Below are 17675 nucleotides of genomic sequence, written 5' to 3'. Positions count from 1 at the left end.
GAAGGAATAGTGGTTCCAACAATGTTGTATGGTTGCGAGGCGTGGGCTATGGATAGAGTTGTGCGCAGGAGGATGGATGTGCTGGAAATGAGATGTTTGAGGACAATGTGTGGTGTGAGGTGGTTTGATCGAGTGAGTAACGTAAGGGTAAGAGAGATGTGTGGAAACAAAAAGAGCGTGGTTGAGAGAGCAGAAGAGGGTGTTTTGAAGTGGTTTGGGCACATGGAGAGAATGAGTGAGGAAAGATTGACCAAGAGGATATATGTGTCGGAGGTGGAGGGAACGAGGAGAAGAGGGAGACCAAATTGGAGGTGGAAAGATGGAGTGAAAAAGATTTTGTGTGATCGGGGCCTGAACATGCAGGAGGGTGAAAGGAGGGCAAGGAATAGAGTGAATTGGAGCGATGTGGTATACCGGGGTTGATGTGCTGTCAGTGGATTGAATCAAGGCATGTGAAGCGTCTGGGGTAAACCATGGAAAGCTGTGTAGGTATGTATATTTGCGTGTGTGGACGTATGTATATACATGTGTATGGGGGGGGGTTGCGCCATTTCTTTCGTCTGTTTCCTTGCGCTACCTCGCAAATGTGGGAGACAGCGACAAAGTATAATAAAAAATATAAAAAAAAATATATATATGTTTTAGATATCTGGGAGTGGATCTGGCAACGAATGGAACCATGGAAGCGGAAGTGGATCATAGGGTGGGGGGGGGGCGAAAATCCTGGGAGCCTTGAAGAATGTGTGGAAGTCGAGAACATTATCTTGGAAAGCAAAAATGGCTATGTTTGAAGGAATAGTGGTTCCAACAATGTTGTATGGTTGCGAAGCGTGGGCTATGGATAGAGTTGTGCGCAGGAGGATGGATGTGCTAGAAATGAGATGTTTGAGGGCAATGTGTGGTGTGAGGTGGTTTGATCAAGTAAGTAACGTAAGGGTAACAGAGATGTGTGGAAATAAAAAGAGCGTGGTTGAGAGAGCAGAAGAGGGTTTTTGAAATGGTTTGGGCACATGGAGAGAATGAGTGAGGAAAGATTGACCAAGAGGATATATGTGTCGGAGGTGGAGGGAACGAGGAGAAGTGGGAGACCAAATTGGAGGTGGAAAGATGAAGTGAAAAAGATTTTGAGTGATCGGGGCCTAAACATGCAGGAGGGTGAAAGGAGGGCAAGGAATAGAGTGAATTGGATCGGTGTGGTATACCGGGGTTGACGTGCTGTCAGTGGATTGAATCAGGGCATGTGAAGCGTCTGGGGTAAACCATGGAAAGCTGTGTAGGTATGTATATTTGCGTGTGTGGACGTATGTATATACATGTGTATGGGGGTGGGTTGGGCCATTTCTTTCGTCTGTTTCCTTGCGCTACCTCGCAAACGCAAGAGACAGCGACAAAGCAAAAAAAAAAAATATATATATATATATATATATATATATACATATGCTCAAATTACAGAGGTATAAGTTTGTTGAGTATTCCTGGTAAATTATATGGGAGGGTATTGATTGAGAGGGTGAAGGCATGTACAGAGCATCAGATTGGGGAAGAGCAGTGTGGTTTCAGAAGTGGTAGAGGATGTGTGGATCAGGTGTTTGCTTTGAAGAATGTATGTGAGAAATACTTAGAAAAGCAAATGGATTTGTATGTAGCATTTATGGATCGGGAGAAGGCATATGATAGAGTTGATAGAGATGCTCTGTGGAAGGTATTAAGAATATATGGTGTGGGAGGAAAGTTGTTAGAAGCAGTGAAAAGTTTTTATCGAGGATGTAAGGCATGTGTACGTGTAGGAAGAGAGGAAAGTGATTGGTTCTCAGTGAATGTAGGTTTGCGGCAGGGGTGTGTGATGTCTCCATGGTTGTTTAATTTGTTTATGGATGGGGTTGTTAGGGAGGTAAATGCAAGAGTTTTGGAAAGAGGGGCAAGTATGAAGTCTGTTGGGGATGAGAGAGCTTGGGAAGTGAGTCAGTTGTTGTTCGATGATGATACAGCGCTGGTGGCTGATTCATGTGAGAAACTGCAGAAGCTGGTGACTGAGTTTGGAAAAGTGTGTGGAAGAAGAAAGTTAAGAGTAAATGTGAATAAGAGCAAGGTTATTAGGTACAGTAGGGTTGAGGGTCAAGTCAATTGGGAGGTGAGTTTGAATGGAGAAAAATTGGAGGAAGTGAAGTGTTTTAGATATCTGGGAGTGGATCTGGCAGCGGATGGAACCATGGAAGCGGAAGTGGATCATAGGGTGGGGAGGAGGGGGCAAAAATCCTGGGAGTGTTGAAGAATGTTTGGAAGTCGAGAACATTATCTCGGAAAGCAAAAATGGGTATGTTTGAAGGAATAGTGGTTCCAACAATGTTGTATGGTTGCGAGGCGTGGGCTATGGATAGAGTTGTGCGCAGGAGGATGGATGTGCTGGAAATGAGATGTTTGAGGACAATGTGTGGTGTGAGGTGGTTTGATCGAGTGAGTAACGTAAGGGTAAGAGAGATGTGTGGAAATAAAAAGAGTGTGGTTGAGAGAGCAGAAGAGGGTGTTTTGAAGTGGTTTGGGCACATGGAGAGGATGAGTGAGGAAAGATTGACCAAGAGGATATATGTGTCGGAGGTAGAGGGAACAAGGAGAAGAGGGAGACCAAATTGGAGGTGGAAAGATGGAGTGAAAAAGATTTTGTGTGATCGGGGCCTGAACATGCAGGAGGGTGAAAGGATGGCAAGGAATAGAGTGAATTGGAGCGATGTGGTATACCGGGGTTGACGTGCTGTCAGTGGATTGAAGCAAGGCATGTGAAGCGTCTGGGGTAAACCATGGAAAGCTGTGTAGGTATGTATATTTGCGTGTGTGGACGTATGTATATACATGTGTATGGGGGGGGGGTTGGGCCATTTCTTTCGTCTGTTTCCTTGCACTACCTCGCAAACGCGGGAGACAGCGACAAAGTATAATAAATATAAATAAATATATATATATATATCATATGCCTTCTCCAGATCCATAAATGCTACATACAAATCCATTTGCTTTTCTAAGTATTTCTCACATACATTCTTCAAAGCAAACACCTGATCCACACATCCTCTACCACTTCTGAAACCACACTGCTCTTCCCCAATCTGATGCTCTGTACATGCCTTCACCCTCTCAATCAATACCCTCCCATATAATTTACCAGGAATACTCAACAAACTTATACCTCTGTAATTTGAGCACTCACTCTTATCCCCTTTGCCTTTGTACAATGGCACTATGCACGCATTCCGCCAATCCTCAGGCACCTCACCATGAGTCATACATACATTAAATAACCTTACCAACCAGTCAACAATACAGTCACCCCCTTTTTTAATAAATTCCACTGCAATACCATCCAAACCTGCTGTTGATAGAGATGCTCTGTGGAAGGTATTAAGAATATATGGTGTGGGAGGAAAGTTGTTAGAAGCAGTGAAAAGTTTTTATCGAGGATGTAAGGCATGTGTACGTGTAGGAAGAGAGGAAAGTGATTGGTTCTCAGTGAATGTAGGTTTGCGGCAGGGGTGTGTGATGTCTCCATGGTTGTTTAATTTGTTTATGGATGGGGTTGTTAGGGAGGTAAATGCAAGAGTTTTGGAAAGAGGGGCAAGTATGAAGTCTGTTGGGGATGAGAGAGCTTGGGAAGTGAGTCAGTTGTTGTTCGCTGATGATACAGCGCTGGTGGCTGATTCATGTGAGAAACTGCAGAAGCTGGTGACTGAGTTTGGTAAAGTGTGTGGAAGAAGAAAGTTAAGAGTAAATGTGAAGAAGAGCAAGGTTATTAGGTACAGTAGGGTTGAGGGTCAAGTCAATTGGGAGGTGAGTTTGAATGGAGAAAAACTGGAGGAAGTGAAGTGTTTTAGATATCTGGGAGTGGATCTGGCAGCGGATGGAACCATGGAAGCGGAAGTGGATCATAGGGTGGGGGAGGGGGCGAAAATCTGGGAGCCTTGAAGAATGTGTGGAAGTCGAGAACATTATCTCGGAAAGCAAAAATGGGTATGTTTGAAGGAATAGTGGTTCCAACAATGTTGTATGGTTGCGAGGCGTGGGCTATGGATAGAGTTGTGCGCAGGAGGATGGATGTGCTGGAAATGAGATGTTTGAGGACAATGTGTGGTGTGAGGTGGTTTGATCGAGTGAGTAACGTAAGGGTAAGAGAGATGTGTGGAAATAAAAAGAGCGTGGTTGAGAGAGCAGAGGAGGGTGTTTTGAAGTGGTTTGGGCACATGGAGAGATGAGTGAGGAAAGATTGACCAAGAGGATATATGTGTCGGAGGTGGAGGGAACGAGGAGAAGAGGGAGACCAAATTGGAGGTGGAAAGATGGAGTGAAAAAGATTTTGTGTGATCGGGGCCTGAACATGCAGGAGGGTGAAAGGATGGCAAGGAATAGAGTGAATTGGAGCGATGTGGTATACCGGGGTTGACGTGCTGTCAGTGGATTGAAGCAAGGCATGTGAAGCGTCTGGGGTAAACCATGGAAAGCTGTGTAGGTATGTATATTTGCGTGTGTGGACGTATGTATATACATGTGTATGGGGGGGGGGGTTGGGCCATTTCTTTCGTCTGTTTCCTTGCACTACCTCGCAAACGCGGGAGACAGCGACAAAGTATAATAAATATAAATAAATATATATATATATATATATATATATATATATATACATATATATATATATATATATATATATATATATATATATATATATATATATATATATATATATATTGTACAAAGGGAAAGGGGATAAGAGTGAGTGCTCAAATTACAGAGGTATAAGTTTGTTGAGTATTCCTCGTAAATTATATGGGAGAGTATTGATTGACAGGGTGAAGGCATGTACAGAGCATCAGATTGGGGAAGAGCAGTGTGGTTTCAGAAGTAGTAGAGGATGTGTGGATCAGGTGTTTGCTTTGAAGAATGTATGTGAGAAATACTTAGAAAAGCAAATGGATTTGTAAGTAGCATTTATGGATCTGGAGAAGGCATATGATAGAGTTGATAGAGATGCTCTGTGGAAGGTATTAAGAATATATGGTGTGGGAGTCAAGTTGTTAGAAGCAGTGAAAAGTTTTTATCGAGGATGTAAGGCATGTGTACGTGTAGGAAGAGAGGAAAGTGATTGGTTCTCAGTGAATGTAGGTTTGCGGCAGGGGTGTGTGATGTCTCCATGGTTGTTTAATTTGTTTATGGATGGGGTTGTTAGGGAGGTGAATCCAAGAGTTTTGGAAAGAGGGGCAAGTATGAAGTCTGTTGGGGATGAGTGAGCTTGGGAAGTGAGTCAGTTGTTGTTCGCTGATGATACAGCGCTGGTGGCTGATTCATGTGAGAAACTGTAGAAGCTGGTGACTGAGTTTGGTAAAGTGTGTGAAAGAAGAAAGTTAAGAGTAAATGTGAATAAGAGCAAGGTTATTAGGTACAGTAGGGTTGAGGGTCAAGTCAATTGGGAGGTAAGTTTGAATGGAGAAAAACTGGAGGAAGTAAAGTGTTTTAGATATCTGGGAGTGGATCTGGCAGCGGATGGAACCATAGAAGCGGAAGTGGATCATAGGGTGGGGGAGGGGGCGAAAATTCTGGGAGCCTTGAAGAATGTGTGGAAGTCGAGAACATTATCTCGGAAAGCAAAAATGGGTATGCTTGAAGGAATAGTGGTTCCAACAATGTTGTATGGTTGCGAGGCGTGGGCTATGGATAGAGTTGTGCGCAGGAGGATGGATGTGCTGGAAATGAGATGTTTAAAGACAATGTGTGGTGTGAGTTGGTTTGATCGAGTAAGTAACGTAAGGGTAAGAGAGATGTGTGGAAATAAAAAGAGCGTGGTTGAGAGAGCAGAAGAGGGTGTTTTGAAATGGTTTGGGCACATGGAGAGAATGAGTGAGGAAAGATTGACCAAGAGGATATATGTGTCGGAGGTGGAGGGAACGAGGAGAAGTGGGAGACCAAATTGGAGGTGGAAAGATGGAGTGAAAAAGATTTTGTGTGATCGGGGCCTGAACATGCAGGAGGGTGAAAGGAGGGCAAGGAATAGAGTGAACTGGATCGATGTGGTATACCGGGGTTGACGTGCTGTCAGTGGATTGAATCAGGGCATGTGAAGCGTCTGGGGTAAACCATGGAAAGCTGTGTAGGTATGTATATTTGCGTGTGTGGACGTATGTATATACATGTGTATGGGGGTGGGTTGGGCCATTTCTTTCGTCTGTTTCCTTGCGCTACCTCGCAAACGCGGTAGACAGAGGCAAAAAAAAAAAATACATAGGGGAGAAAGAATCCTTGCCAGGTATTCCCTGCGTGTTGTAGAAGGCGACTAAAAGGGAAGGGAGCGGGGGGCTGGAAATCCTCCCCTCTCGTTTTTTATTTTAATTTTCCAAAAGAAGGAACAGAGAAGGGGGCCAGGTGAGGGTATTCCCTCAAAGGCCCAGTTCTCTGTTCTTAACGCTACCTCGCTATCGCGGGAAATGGCGAATAGTATGAAAAAAAAAAATATATATATATATATATATATATATATATATATATATATATATATATATATATATATTTTTTTTTTTGCTTTGTCGCTGTCTCCCGCGTTTGCGAGGTAGCGCAAGGAAACAGACGAAAGAAATGGCCCAACCCACCCCCATACACATGTATATACATACACGTCCACACACGCAAATATACATACCTACACAGCTTTCCATGGTTTACCCCAGACGCTTCACATGCCCTGATTCAATCCACTGACAGCACGTCAACCCCGGTATACCACATCGATCCAATTCACTCTATTCCTTGCCCTCCTTTCACCCTCCTGCATGTGGAAAGATGGAGTGAAAAAGATTTTGAATGATCGGGGCCTGAACATGCAGGAGGGTGAAAAGCGTGCAAGGAATAGAGTGAATTGGAACAATGTGGTATACCAGGGTCAACGTGCTGTCAATGGATTGAACCAGGGCATGTGAAGTGTCTGGGGTAAACCATGGAAAGTTCTGTGGGGCCTGGATGTGGAAGGGAGCTGTGGTTTCGGTGCATTATTACATGACAGCTAGAGACTTAGTGTGAACGAATGGGGCCTTTGTTTTCTTTTCCTAGCGCTACCTCGCACACATGAGCGGGGAGGGGGTTGTTATTCCATGTGTGGCGAAGGTGGCGATGGGAATGAATAAAGGCAAACAGCATGAATTATGTACATGTGTATATATGTATATGTCTGTGTGTGTATACATATGTATACATTGAGATGTATAGGTATATATATTTGCATGTGTGGATGTGTATGTATACACATGTGTATGTGGATGGGTTAGCCCATTCTTTCGTCTGTTTCCTTGCGCTATCTCGCTAACGCGGGAGACAGCAACAAAGCAAAATATATAAAACAAATAAATAAATGGTTTGGGAATGCTTTGGGAGTAAAGTCAGGGGTTAGAGAACAAGAGCAAAGGCAGGAGTAGCGCTACTCTTGAATCAGGAGTTGTGGGAGTATGTGATAGAGTGTAATAAAGTAAACTCTAGATTGATATGGGTAAACTGAAAGTGGATGGAGAGAGATGGCTTATTATTGGGGCCTATGCGCCTGGGCATGAGCAGAAAGATCATAAAAGGCAAGTGATTTGGGAGCAGCTGAGTGAGTGTTATAGTAGTTTTGATGCACAAGACTGGGTTATTGTGATGAGTGATTTGAATGCAAAGGTGAGTAATGTGGCAGTTGAGGGAATAATTGGTGTACATGGGGAGTTGAGTGTTGTAAATGGAAATGGTGAAGAGCTTGTAGATTTGTGTGCTGAAAAAGGACTGGTGATTGGGAATACCTGCTTTAAAAAGAGTATAAGTATACGTATGTAAGTAGGAGAGATGGCCAGTGAGCGTTACTGGATTACAAGTTTATTGATAGGTGCGTGAAAGAGGGACTTTTGGATGTTAATGTGCCGAGAGGTGCAACTGGAGGGATGTCAGATCATTATCTTGTGGATGCGAAGGTGAAGATTTGTAGAGGTTTTCAGAGAAGAAGAGAGAATGCTGGGGTGAAGAGAGTTGTGAGAGTAAGTGAGCTTAGGAAGGAGACTTGTGTGAGGAATTACCATGAAAGACTGAGTGCAGAATGGAAAAAGGTGAGAGCAAAGGACATAAGAGGAGTGGGACAGGAATGGGATGTATTTAGGGAAGTAGTGATGGCTTGCACAAAACATCTGATCCACACATATCAAAAGTGGTGTAAAATTATCAAAATACCTATGAATTTCATTTTTATGTTGGAGGCTCCAGTCCACATCAAGGCTGGGCCTTAATTGAAATACAGAGAAGATTACGAAAGGGAAAAAGAAGAGGCAAGGGAAACTATTTACAAACTTTGGAAGAAGTGAAAAACCTGTCTTTTAAAATAAGCTAGGTCCTAGTTGTTGGGAAAGACATGGTAAGGTAGAAACTTCAAAAGCTTCGAGGATTAGTAAAAGAAAGTTATCAAAAATGCCCATCCTTGAGTTGCCAATGGTTACACAGTAATCATGTGACACTGCAGCTTACTGAGTATCATGTTGTCTAGCTAGTGGTATGGCACACAAGCAGCCAGCTCTCAGGAGCTACCTACCTATCTTTCTATCCTTCTATCTATATATCTGATGCCTGTTCCCTTCTGGAATTCCCTCAAGAGGATAGCCAAGGCAATAAAGTTTCCATTACTAGTGAACTTCAGTAACAATTCTTAGCCTTTAGTGCCTCAACCTTAAAAGGCCACTGGCAGAGGGCAAATCCAGCATGGTGTTTGCAGAGGCTCCTCCCTAATGTTCCTACTAACCCCTTCTACCTAATGTTCTTGCATAATGTTTGTACCAATTTCTATTGCTCCTAACATTTTGCCAAAAGGCAGGTTAACACAATGTACTTACACAGGAAAATTTAGTTACGAAGAATAAGCTGTGTGAGTTGTATGAGTTAAGTGCTAAGTGTTATGTGTGACAATGTGAGATTGTACACTTGTGGACAGAATGCCAGCAGTCCACGTGTTGGTGAGGCAGAAAGAAAAGACAGCTACCCGGGTCAGAGGAGTGCAACTTGACAACTAATGAAGTGCTGGTTCACTAAGTAGCTGTCACTAACCCTCCTGATACCCAAGCGTATAATACTGGTAACATACCTCCATGATCATTGGCTGCCTACTAACTGCTACTTACCAACCAGCTCTCAGGAGCTAAAACCAAAGTAACAGTTACAGAAGAGGTAAAGAGCACTGCTTTCGACTCAACTCCGTCAAGTAAGGATGCAGTGCAAGATCAACCGTAAATGTGAGAGCAGTACTCCACACAAGGACAAATCAGTCTTTTGTATAAATGGAACTGTTCATAAGAAATTTCAACATCTAAACATCTACAAAACAATCTTGAAAATCAATAAACGAATAAAATAGTGAGGGAATGACGTGTACTTACCAATTTTGAATCCCCTCTGCCATGAAAAACTAACACTTCGAGGCTTAATATGGATCTTGTCTCTATGAGTACTGGATACTTTTCCAATCACTTTATTTTCATGAAGAGTCTCTTCAATTGAAGCATCCATGGCAGCAATTTTCCGCTGCACCCTCTCCAATGGCTTTTCTGTTGAGGAAGAATCTAATTAATCGATCATCAATCAATATCCAATATGCCCCCTGCTACTCTAAGGTATATCATAGAGAATCTGCAACATGCATGATGATCTAGACACATTCAATACACATTCACCTATAAAGACTTTTATCTACAAAAACTACACTGGGAGAGGAGTAAAGGTGGGAGATTATATACTGGAAAAAGTCAGATGACCTTTAAGAACAATGAATAAAATTTCAGAACATTTACAGTACACATCTGACCTAAATTTTCATATGTATCATCAATTTTGTTATCCCACTTGATGAAACATAAAGGTATGCTAGAAAAAGTCCAAAATTGGGAAACAAACATAAGGGAGCTAATCCACAACAAAGATACAAGAACACATGGTGAAAAGATGACAACTTTGAAGTTTCTTAATTGATCTGACAGGGATGACAGGAGCAATTCTCTGAATTATGAAGGAATCATCCAACTAAAGGACATAAAAAGTATGAAAACAGAGTTAGAAAATACAAGAAGAAATACATATACTTTAAGTAACAGTATCAGTAGTGAATAACGAAATGATGAATGCAAGGAACATCAAAAATAGAGAAACTGTTTAAAGAAAAGAGGGCCCCATGAGTATCATACCCCCTCCCGACCTGCAAAAAATAGGTATTCACAAATACATAATTCGCATGTGCCCTCTACTTCTGTGTTCTGCCTTCCTCAGCCTTCCCATTAGACACATTTCCTAATCAATATCTTTACAATCATCATTATATAAAATGCAGTGCCCTTCTAAGTTATTCCTTTCCAATCATCCTCCGAAACAACATTCAATGCACAAAAATCCTGCTCAAACGCACAGCTCTACAAACTAATCTTACAATGTCCAAACTTCACTGATTTGTATAACTCAAACTTCATCACACCTGACTTGCATCTTCACCTTTCATTATTCTTTTTAAAGCTATTCTAGACTATTTGCCTTTCAAATCTCTTTAAGAGATATCAGTATCCAATTTCCTAATTTTTCAGAAAGTTGTAATATCTGTGCATCTAACTCTTAATATGTAACTTAATTCCAATTTACACAGGGTGTACAGAGTGCTTGCAGCCTTTCATTTCATACTGAAGCTTTCTTAAACGTCTAGAATGCTAAAAAGAACATGGGCTGTTACACCTACATATGCACTTCATTTTTTTTCCTTTGTGTACTAAGCTGTACTAAGACCTCTTTCATCCTTAAACAATTCACTCTGCATTTACCTATCTCTTATGCAGGATACCTCTCCTTACTAAACCTACTGCTTTGCGACTTATACCATGTTCATTAACCTATCATCTCCAGTCATAAGAGCCTCTCATCATGTGTCTTTGCAACAAATTCCTCTCTCTCTCTCTCTCTCTCTCTCTCTCTCTCTCTCTCTCTCTCTCTCTCTCATACAAAGTCTGGATGAAGACAATGTTTTAGACATTCACAAACTGGCATATGTAACACCTATACACAAAAGTAGGATCTAAGCTAATACCTAAACAATATAGACTATCTAGTTTGACTTCACATGTAACAATTTTGAAAGAGTGACAGGAGGACATATAAAACCACCTACTCAAGAACAGTCACATAAATGACAGCCAACATAGATCTGTACCAAGAAAAAGTATGCAAACCCAATAATAATATCATAACAATAGAATATATGAAAGTTCAATCCAAAGAAAAAGAATGGTACGTTTTTCTTGACTTAGCAAAATTATCTGACACAGTAAAACACAGGATTTAAGTGAAGAAAGTAGGTGAACAAACATTAAGGATAAGATAAGAAGATGGATTTTTAAAGTTTCTACCAGACAGAAAGTTCAAAGTGGTAGCAAACAGAATCATGCTTTAGGCAGATGTCCTATCTGGGGTAACATAAGGAACAGTGTTAGCCTCAATACTCTTTGTATCAGTGCTATAAGACATCCACAATAAAGTAAAGGAAAGCACAGTAAGGAGCTTTGCTGATGACACCAGAGTATGCAAAATGATTCAATCAGAAATTAATCAAATGGAGATGCAAAAAGATTAAGGCACAATTTACAAAGTGAAATCTAATCTAGATATATTCAAGCAAACAAATTATTGGTCAAGGAAAATTTTTCTAGTAGTGTCATATAAAGGACAAATAAGGAAACAGAAACTGGACCAAATATAAAAGATTTGGGTGTCATCATAAGAAAATAGATTTCAGAGAGCATACTGAGATGATAATAATACTAACTGATGAGTGGTACGATTCTGAAAACTTTCTATACAAGAGACAGAAACTTACTGATGAAAATGTGTCATTTATATATAAGAAGCAAAACACTGCATACTGCTGTGTTGTATGGTCACCAGCAAAACAAATACAAAAAACATGTTAGAGAGTATTCAGAATCACCTCATGAGCAAAATTAGGGGGATGGAGCATACGGAATACCAAAAAAGGTTGAAAGAAATGTAAATATATTTAGGCTAGAAAGAAGATGAATCTATGTATGGCAACAAAATGAAGATATAGAAGAAATTATATTCCACCTGAAAGCCTCTAAACAGGGAGGTTGTCTTCAGGAATACCATGAAACATACCAAAAGGAAATCAAATAAAAAATAAATGACTGCTCTTCCAGGAAGGTACAATTAAATTCCTGGAAAAATATGAAACATACTTGGAACTAAAGAAACCTTTAAAAGAAATCTTCACACAGTTGAAATCACTTCCAGCTGAAACAAGAACTGATAATTATGTAATGTAAGTGGCAACTGAGAAGAATGGTCATATACATCCACTACACTTTCATGTTGTTGTGGTTAGCATTCCTGGCTGTGAAGGTTTCATATGCCGCCAAGGGTGAAGCTCATAGTTTTGAATCCTGCTTGCATCAATCAGTCCACAGGCAACATAGCTGTTCATCCACCCCTAGGGGATGGTCAATGATATGGGTACCTGACTAAAACTACACTAAGTGTGAACAAAAGCAGCCTTTTTTTGTCTGTTTCCTGGCACTACCTTGCTGAAACAAGGGGGGTAACGATGCTGTTTCCTTTGGAGCAGGGAAGCATCAGAAATGGATGAAGACAAGCAAGTATGAATATGTACATGTGTATATATGTATATGTCTGTGTATGTGTATATGTTGATATGTATATGTATGTATATATGCATATGTGAGCATTTAGGTATATATATATATATATCCCTGGGGATAGGGGATTAAGAATACTTCCCACGTATTCCCTGCGTGTTGTAGAAGGCGACTAAAAGGGGAGGGAGCGGGGGGCTGGAAATCCTCCCCTCTCGGTTTTTTTTAATTAAAATTTTCCAAAAGAAGGAACAGAGGGGGGCCAGGTGAGGATAATCCACAAAGGCCCAGTCCTCTGCTCTTAATGCTACCTTGCTAACGCGGGAAATGGCGAATAGTTTGAAAGAAAGAAAGAAAGAAATATATATATATATATATATATATATATATATATATATATTCTTTCTTTTAAACTATTCTCCATTTCCCGCGTTAGCGAGGTAGCGTTAAGAACAGAGGACTGGGCCTTTTTTTAGAATATCCTCACCTGGCCCCCTCTGTTCCTTCTTTTGGAAAAAAAAAAAAAAAAAAACGAGAGGGGAGGATTTCCAGCCCCCCCGCTCCCATATATATACATATATATATATATATATATATATATATATATATATATATATATATATATATGGGTATGTTTGAGGGAATAGTGGTTCCAACAATGTTGTATGGTTGCGAGGCGTGGGCTATGGATAGAGATGTGCGCAGGAGGATGGATGTGCTGGAAATGAGATGTTTGAGGACAATGTGTGGTGTGAGGTGGTTTGATCGAGTAAGTAACGTAAGGGTAAGAGAGATGTGTGGAAATAAAAAGAGCGTGGTTGAGAGAGCAGAAGAGGGTGTTTTGAAATGGTTTGGGCACATGGAGAGAATGAGTGAGGAGAGATTGACCAAGAGGATATATGTGTCGGAGGTGGAGGGAACGAGGAGAAGAGGGAGACCAAATTGGAGGTGGAAAGATGGAGTGAAAAAGATTTTGTGTGATCGGGGCCTGAACATGCAGGAGGGTGAAAGGAGGGCAAGAAATAGAGTGAATTGGAGTCATGTGGTATACAGGGGTTGACGTGCTGTCAGTGGATTGAAGCAAGGCATGTGAAGCGTCTGGGGTAAACCATGGAAAGCTGTGTAGGTATGTATATTTGCGTGTGTGGACGTGTGTATGTACATGTGTATGGGGGGGGGGGGGTTGGGCCATTTCTTTCGTCTGTTTCCTTGCGCTACCTCGCAAACGCGGGAGACAGCGACAAAGTATAAAAAAAAAAAAAAAAAAAAAAAAAAAATTGAGATGTATAGGTATGTATATTTGCGTGTGTGGACGTGTATGTATATACATGTGTATGGGGGTGGGTTGGGCCATTTATTTCGTCTGTTTCCTTGTGCTACCTCGCAAACGCGGGAGACAGCGACAAAGCAAAATAAAAAAAAAAAAAAATATATATATATATATAAATATATATATATATATATATATATATATATATATATATATATATATATATATATATATATATATTTTTTTTTTGCCGCTGTCTCCCGCGTTTGCAAGGTAGCGCAAGGAAACAGACGAAAGAAATGGCCCAACCCACCCCCATACACATGTATATACATATGTCCACACACGCAAATATACATACCTACACAGCTTTCCATGGTTTACCCCAGATGCTTCACATGCCCTGATTCAATCCACTGACAGCACATCAACCCCGGTATACCACATCGCTCCAATTCACTCTATTCCTTGCCCTCCTTTCACCCTCCTGCATGTTCAGGCCCCGATATATATATATATATATATATATATATATATATATATATATATATATATATATATATATATATATATATATATATATATATATATATATATATATTTTCTTTGTCGCTGTCTCCCGCGTTTGCGAGGTAGCGCAAGGAAACAGACGAAAGAAATGGCCCAACCCACCCCCATACACATGTATATACATACGTCCACACACGCAAATATACATACCTACACAGCTTTCCATGGTTTACCCCACACGCTTCACATGCCCTGATTCAATCCACTGACAGCACGTCAACCCCGGTATACCACATCGATCCAATTCACTCTATTCCTTGCCCTCCTTTCACCCTCCTGCATGTTCAGGCCCCGATCACACAAAATCTTTTTCACTCCATCTTTCCACCTCCAATTTGGTCTCCCACTTCTCCTCGTTCCCTCCACCTCCGACACATATATCCTCTTGGTCAATCTTTCCTCACTCATTCTCTCCATGTGCCCAAACCATTTCAAAACACCCTCTTCTGCTCTCTCAACCACGCTCTTTTTATTTCCACACATCTCTCTTACCCTTACGTTACTTACTCGATCAAACCACCTCACACCACACATTGTCCTTAAACATCTAATTTCCAGCACATCCATCCTCCTGCGCACAACTCTATCCATAGCCCACGCCTCGCAACCATACAACATTGTTGGAACCACTATTCCTTCAAACATACCCATTTTTGCTTTCCGAGATAATGTTCTCGACTTCCACACATTCTTCAAGGCTCCCAGAATTTTTGCCCCCTCCCCCACCCTATGATCCACTTCCGCTTCCATGGTTCCATCCGCTGCCAGATCCACTCCCAGATATCTAAAACACTTTACTTCCTCCAGTTTTTCTCCATTCAAACTTAACTCCAAATTCACTTGACCCTCAACCCTACTGTACCTAATAACCTTGCTCTTATTCACATTTACTCTTAACTTTCTTCTTTCACACACTTTACCAAACTCAGTCACCAGCTTCTGCAGTTTCTCACATGAATCAGCCACCAGCTTCTGCAGTTTCTCACATGAATCAGCCACCAGCGCTGTATCATCAGCGAACAACAACTGACTCACTTCCCAAGCTCACTCATCCACAACAGACTTCATACTTGCCCCTCTTTCCAAAACTCTGGCATTCACCTCCCTAACAACCCCATCCATAAACAAATTAAACAAACATGGAGACATCACACACCCCTGCCGCAAACCTACATTCACTGAGAACCAATCACTTTCCTCTCTTCCTACACGTACACATGCCTTACATCCTCGATAAAAACTTTTCACTGCTTCTAACAACTTGCCTCCCACACCATATATTCTTAATACCTTCCACAGGGCATCTCTATCAACTCTATCATATGCCTTCTCCAGATCCATAAATGCTACATACAAATCCATTTGCTTTTCTAAGTATTTCTCACATACATTCTTCAAAGCAAACACCTGATCCACACATCCTCTACCACTTCTGAAACCACACTGCTCTTCCCCAATCTGATGCTCTGTACATGCCTTCACCCTCTCAATCAATACCCTCCCATATAATTTACCAGGAATACTCAACAAACTTATACCTCTGTAATTTGAGCACTCATTCTTATCCCCTTTGCCTTTGTACAATGGCACTATGCAAGCATTCCGCCAATCCTCAGGCACCTCACCATGAGTCATACATACATTAAATAACCTTACCAACAAGCCAACAATACAGTCACCACCGTTTTTAATAGATTCCACTGCAATACCATCCAAACCTGCTGCCTTGCCAGCTTTCATCATCCGTAAAGCTTTTACTACCTCTTCTCTGTTTACCAAATCATCTTCCCTAATCCTCTCACTTTGCACACCACCTCGACCAAAACACCCTATATCTGCCACTCTATCATCAAACACATTCAACAAACCTTCAAAATACTCACTCCATCTCCTTCTCACATCACCACTACTTGTTATCACCTCCCCATTTCCCCCTTCACTGAAGTTCCCATCTGCTCCCTTCTCCTACGCACTTTATTTACCTCCTTCCAAAACATATTTTTATTCTCTCTAAAATTTAATGATACTCCCTCACCCCAACTCTCATTTGCCCTCTTTTTCACCTCATGCAAGTTTCTCTTGACCTCCTGCCTCTTTCTTTTATACATCTCCCACTCAACTGCATTTTTTCCCTGCAAAAATCGTCCAAATGCCTCTCTCTTCTCTTTCACTAATAATCTTACTTCTTTATCCCACCACTCACTACCCTTTCTAATCAACCCACCTCCCACACTTATCATGCCAAAAGCATCTTTTGCGCAAGCCATCACTACTTCCCTAAATACATCCCATTCCTCCCCCACTCACTTTACCTCCTTTGTTCTCACCTTTTTCCATTCTGTACTCAGTCTCTCCTGGTATTTCCTCACACAAGTCTCCTTTCCAAGCTCACATACTCTCACCACTCTCTTCACCTCAACATTCTCTCTTATTTTCTGAAAACCCCTACAAATCCTCACCTTTGCCTCCAGAAGATAATGATCAGACATCCCTCCAGTTGCACCTCTCAGCATATTAACATCCAAAAGTCTCTCTTTCGCTTACCTATCAATTAACACGTAATCCAATAACGCTCTCTGGCCATCTCTCCTACTTATATACATATACCTATGTATATCTCACTTTTTGAACCATGTATTCCCAATCACCAGTCCTTTTTCAGCACATAAATCTACAAGCTCTTCACCATTTCCATTTACAACACTGAACACCCCATGTACACCAACTGCCACATTACTCACCTTTGCATTCAAATCACCCATCACTATAACCCGGTCTTGTACATCAAAACCACTAACACACTCATTCAGCTGCTCCCAAAACACTTCCCTCTCATGATCTTTCTTCTCATGCCCAGGTGCATATACACCAATAATCACCCATCTCTCTCCATCAACTTTAGTTTTACACATATCAATCTAGAGTTTACTTTCTTACACTCTATCACATACTCCCATAACTCCTGTTTCAATAGTAGTGCAACTCCTTCCCTTGCTCTTGTCCTCTCACTAACCCCTGACTTTACTCCCAAGACATTCCCAAACCACTCTTCCCCTTTACCCTTGAGCTTTGTTTCACTCAGAGCCAAAACTTCCAGGTTCCTTTCCTCAAACAAACCTATCTCTCCTTTTTTCTGATCTTGGTTACATCCACACACA

At 41.2% G+C, this 17675-nt stretch overlaps 1 protein-coding gene across 1 annotated transcript in view; it reads right to left on the bottom strand.

Annotated features, from left to right (window-relative positions):
* Positions 1-17675, bottom strand: part of Mekk1 (mitogen-activated protein kinase kinase kinase 4) — a 1037736-nt gene that overhangs the window by 374060 nt on the left and 646001 nt on the right. The window contains exon 21 of the mRNA XM_071674802.1: positions 9414-9581. Coding sequence (XP_071530903.1) covers positions 9414-9581 — 168 coding nt within the window. The remainder of the gene's footprint in view (positions 1-9413; positions 9582-17675) is intronic.

The sequence above is a fragment of the Panulirus ornatus genome, chromosome 20, assembly GCF_036320965.1.
Source record: "Panulirus ornatus isolate Po-2019 chromosome 20, ASM3632096v1, whole genome shotgun sequence".
Lineage (NCBI taxonomy): Eukaryota > Metazoa > Arthropoda > Malacostraca > Decapoda > Palinuridae > Panulirus > Panulirus ornatus.
Note: the sequence above shows the minus strand (reverse complement) of the source record. Positions and strands in the feature narration are given on the sequence as shown.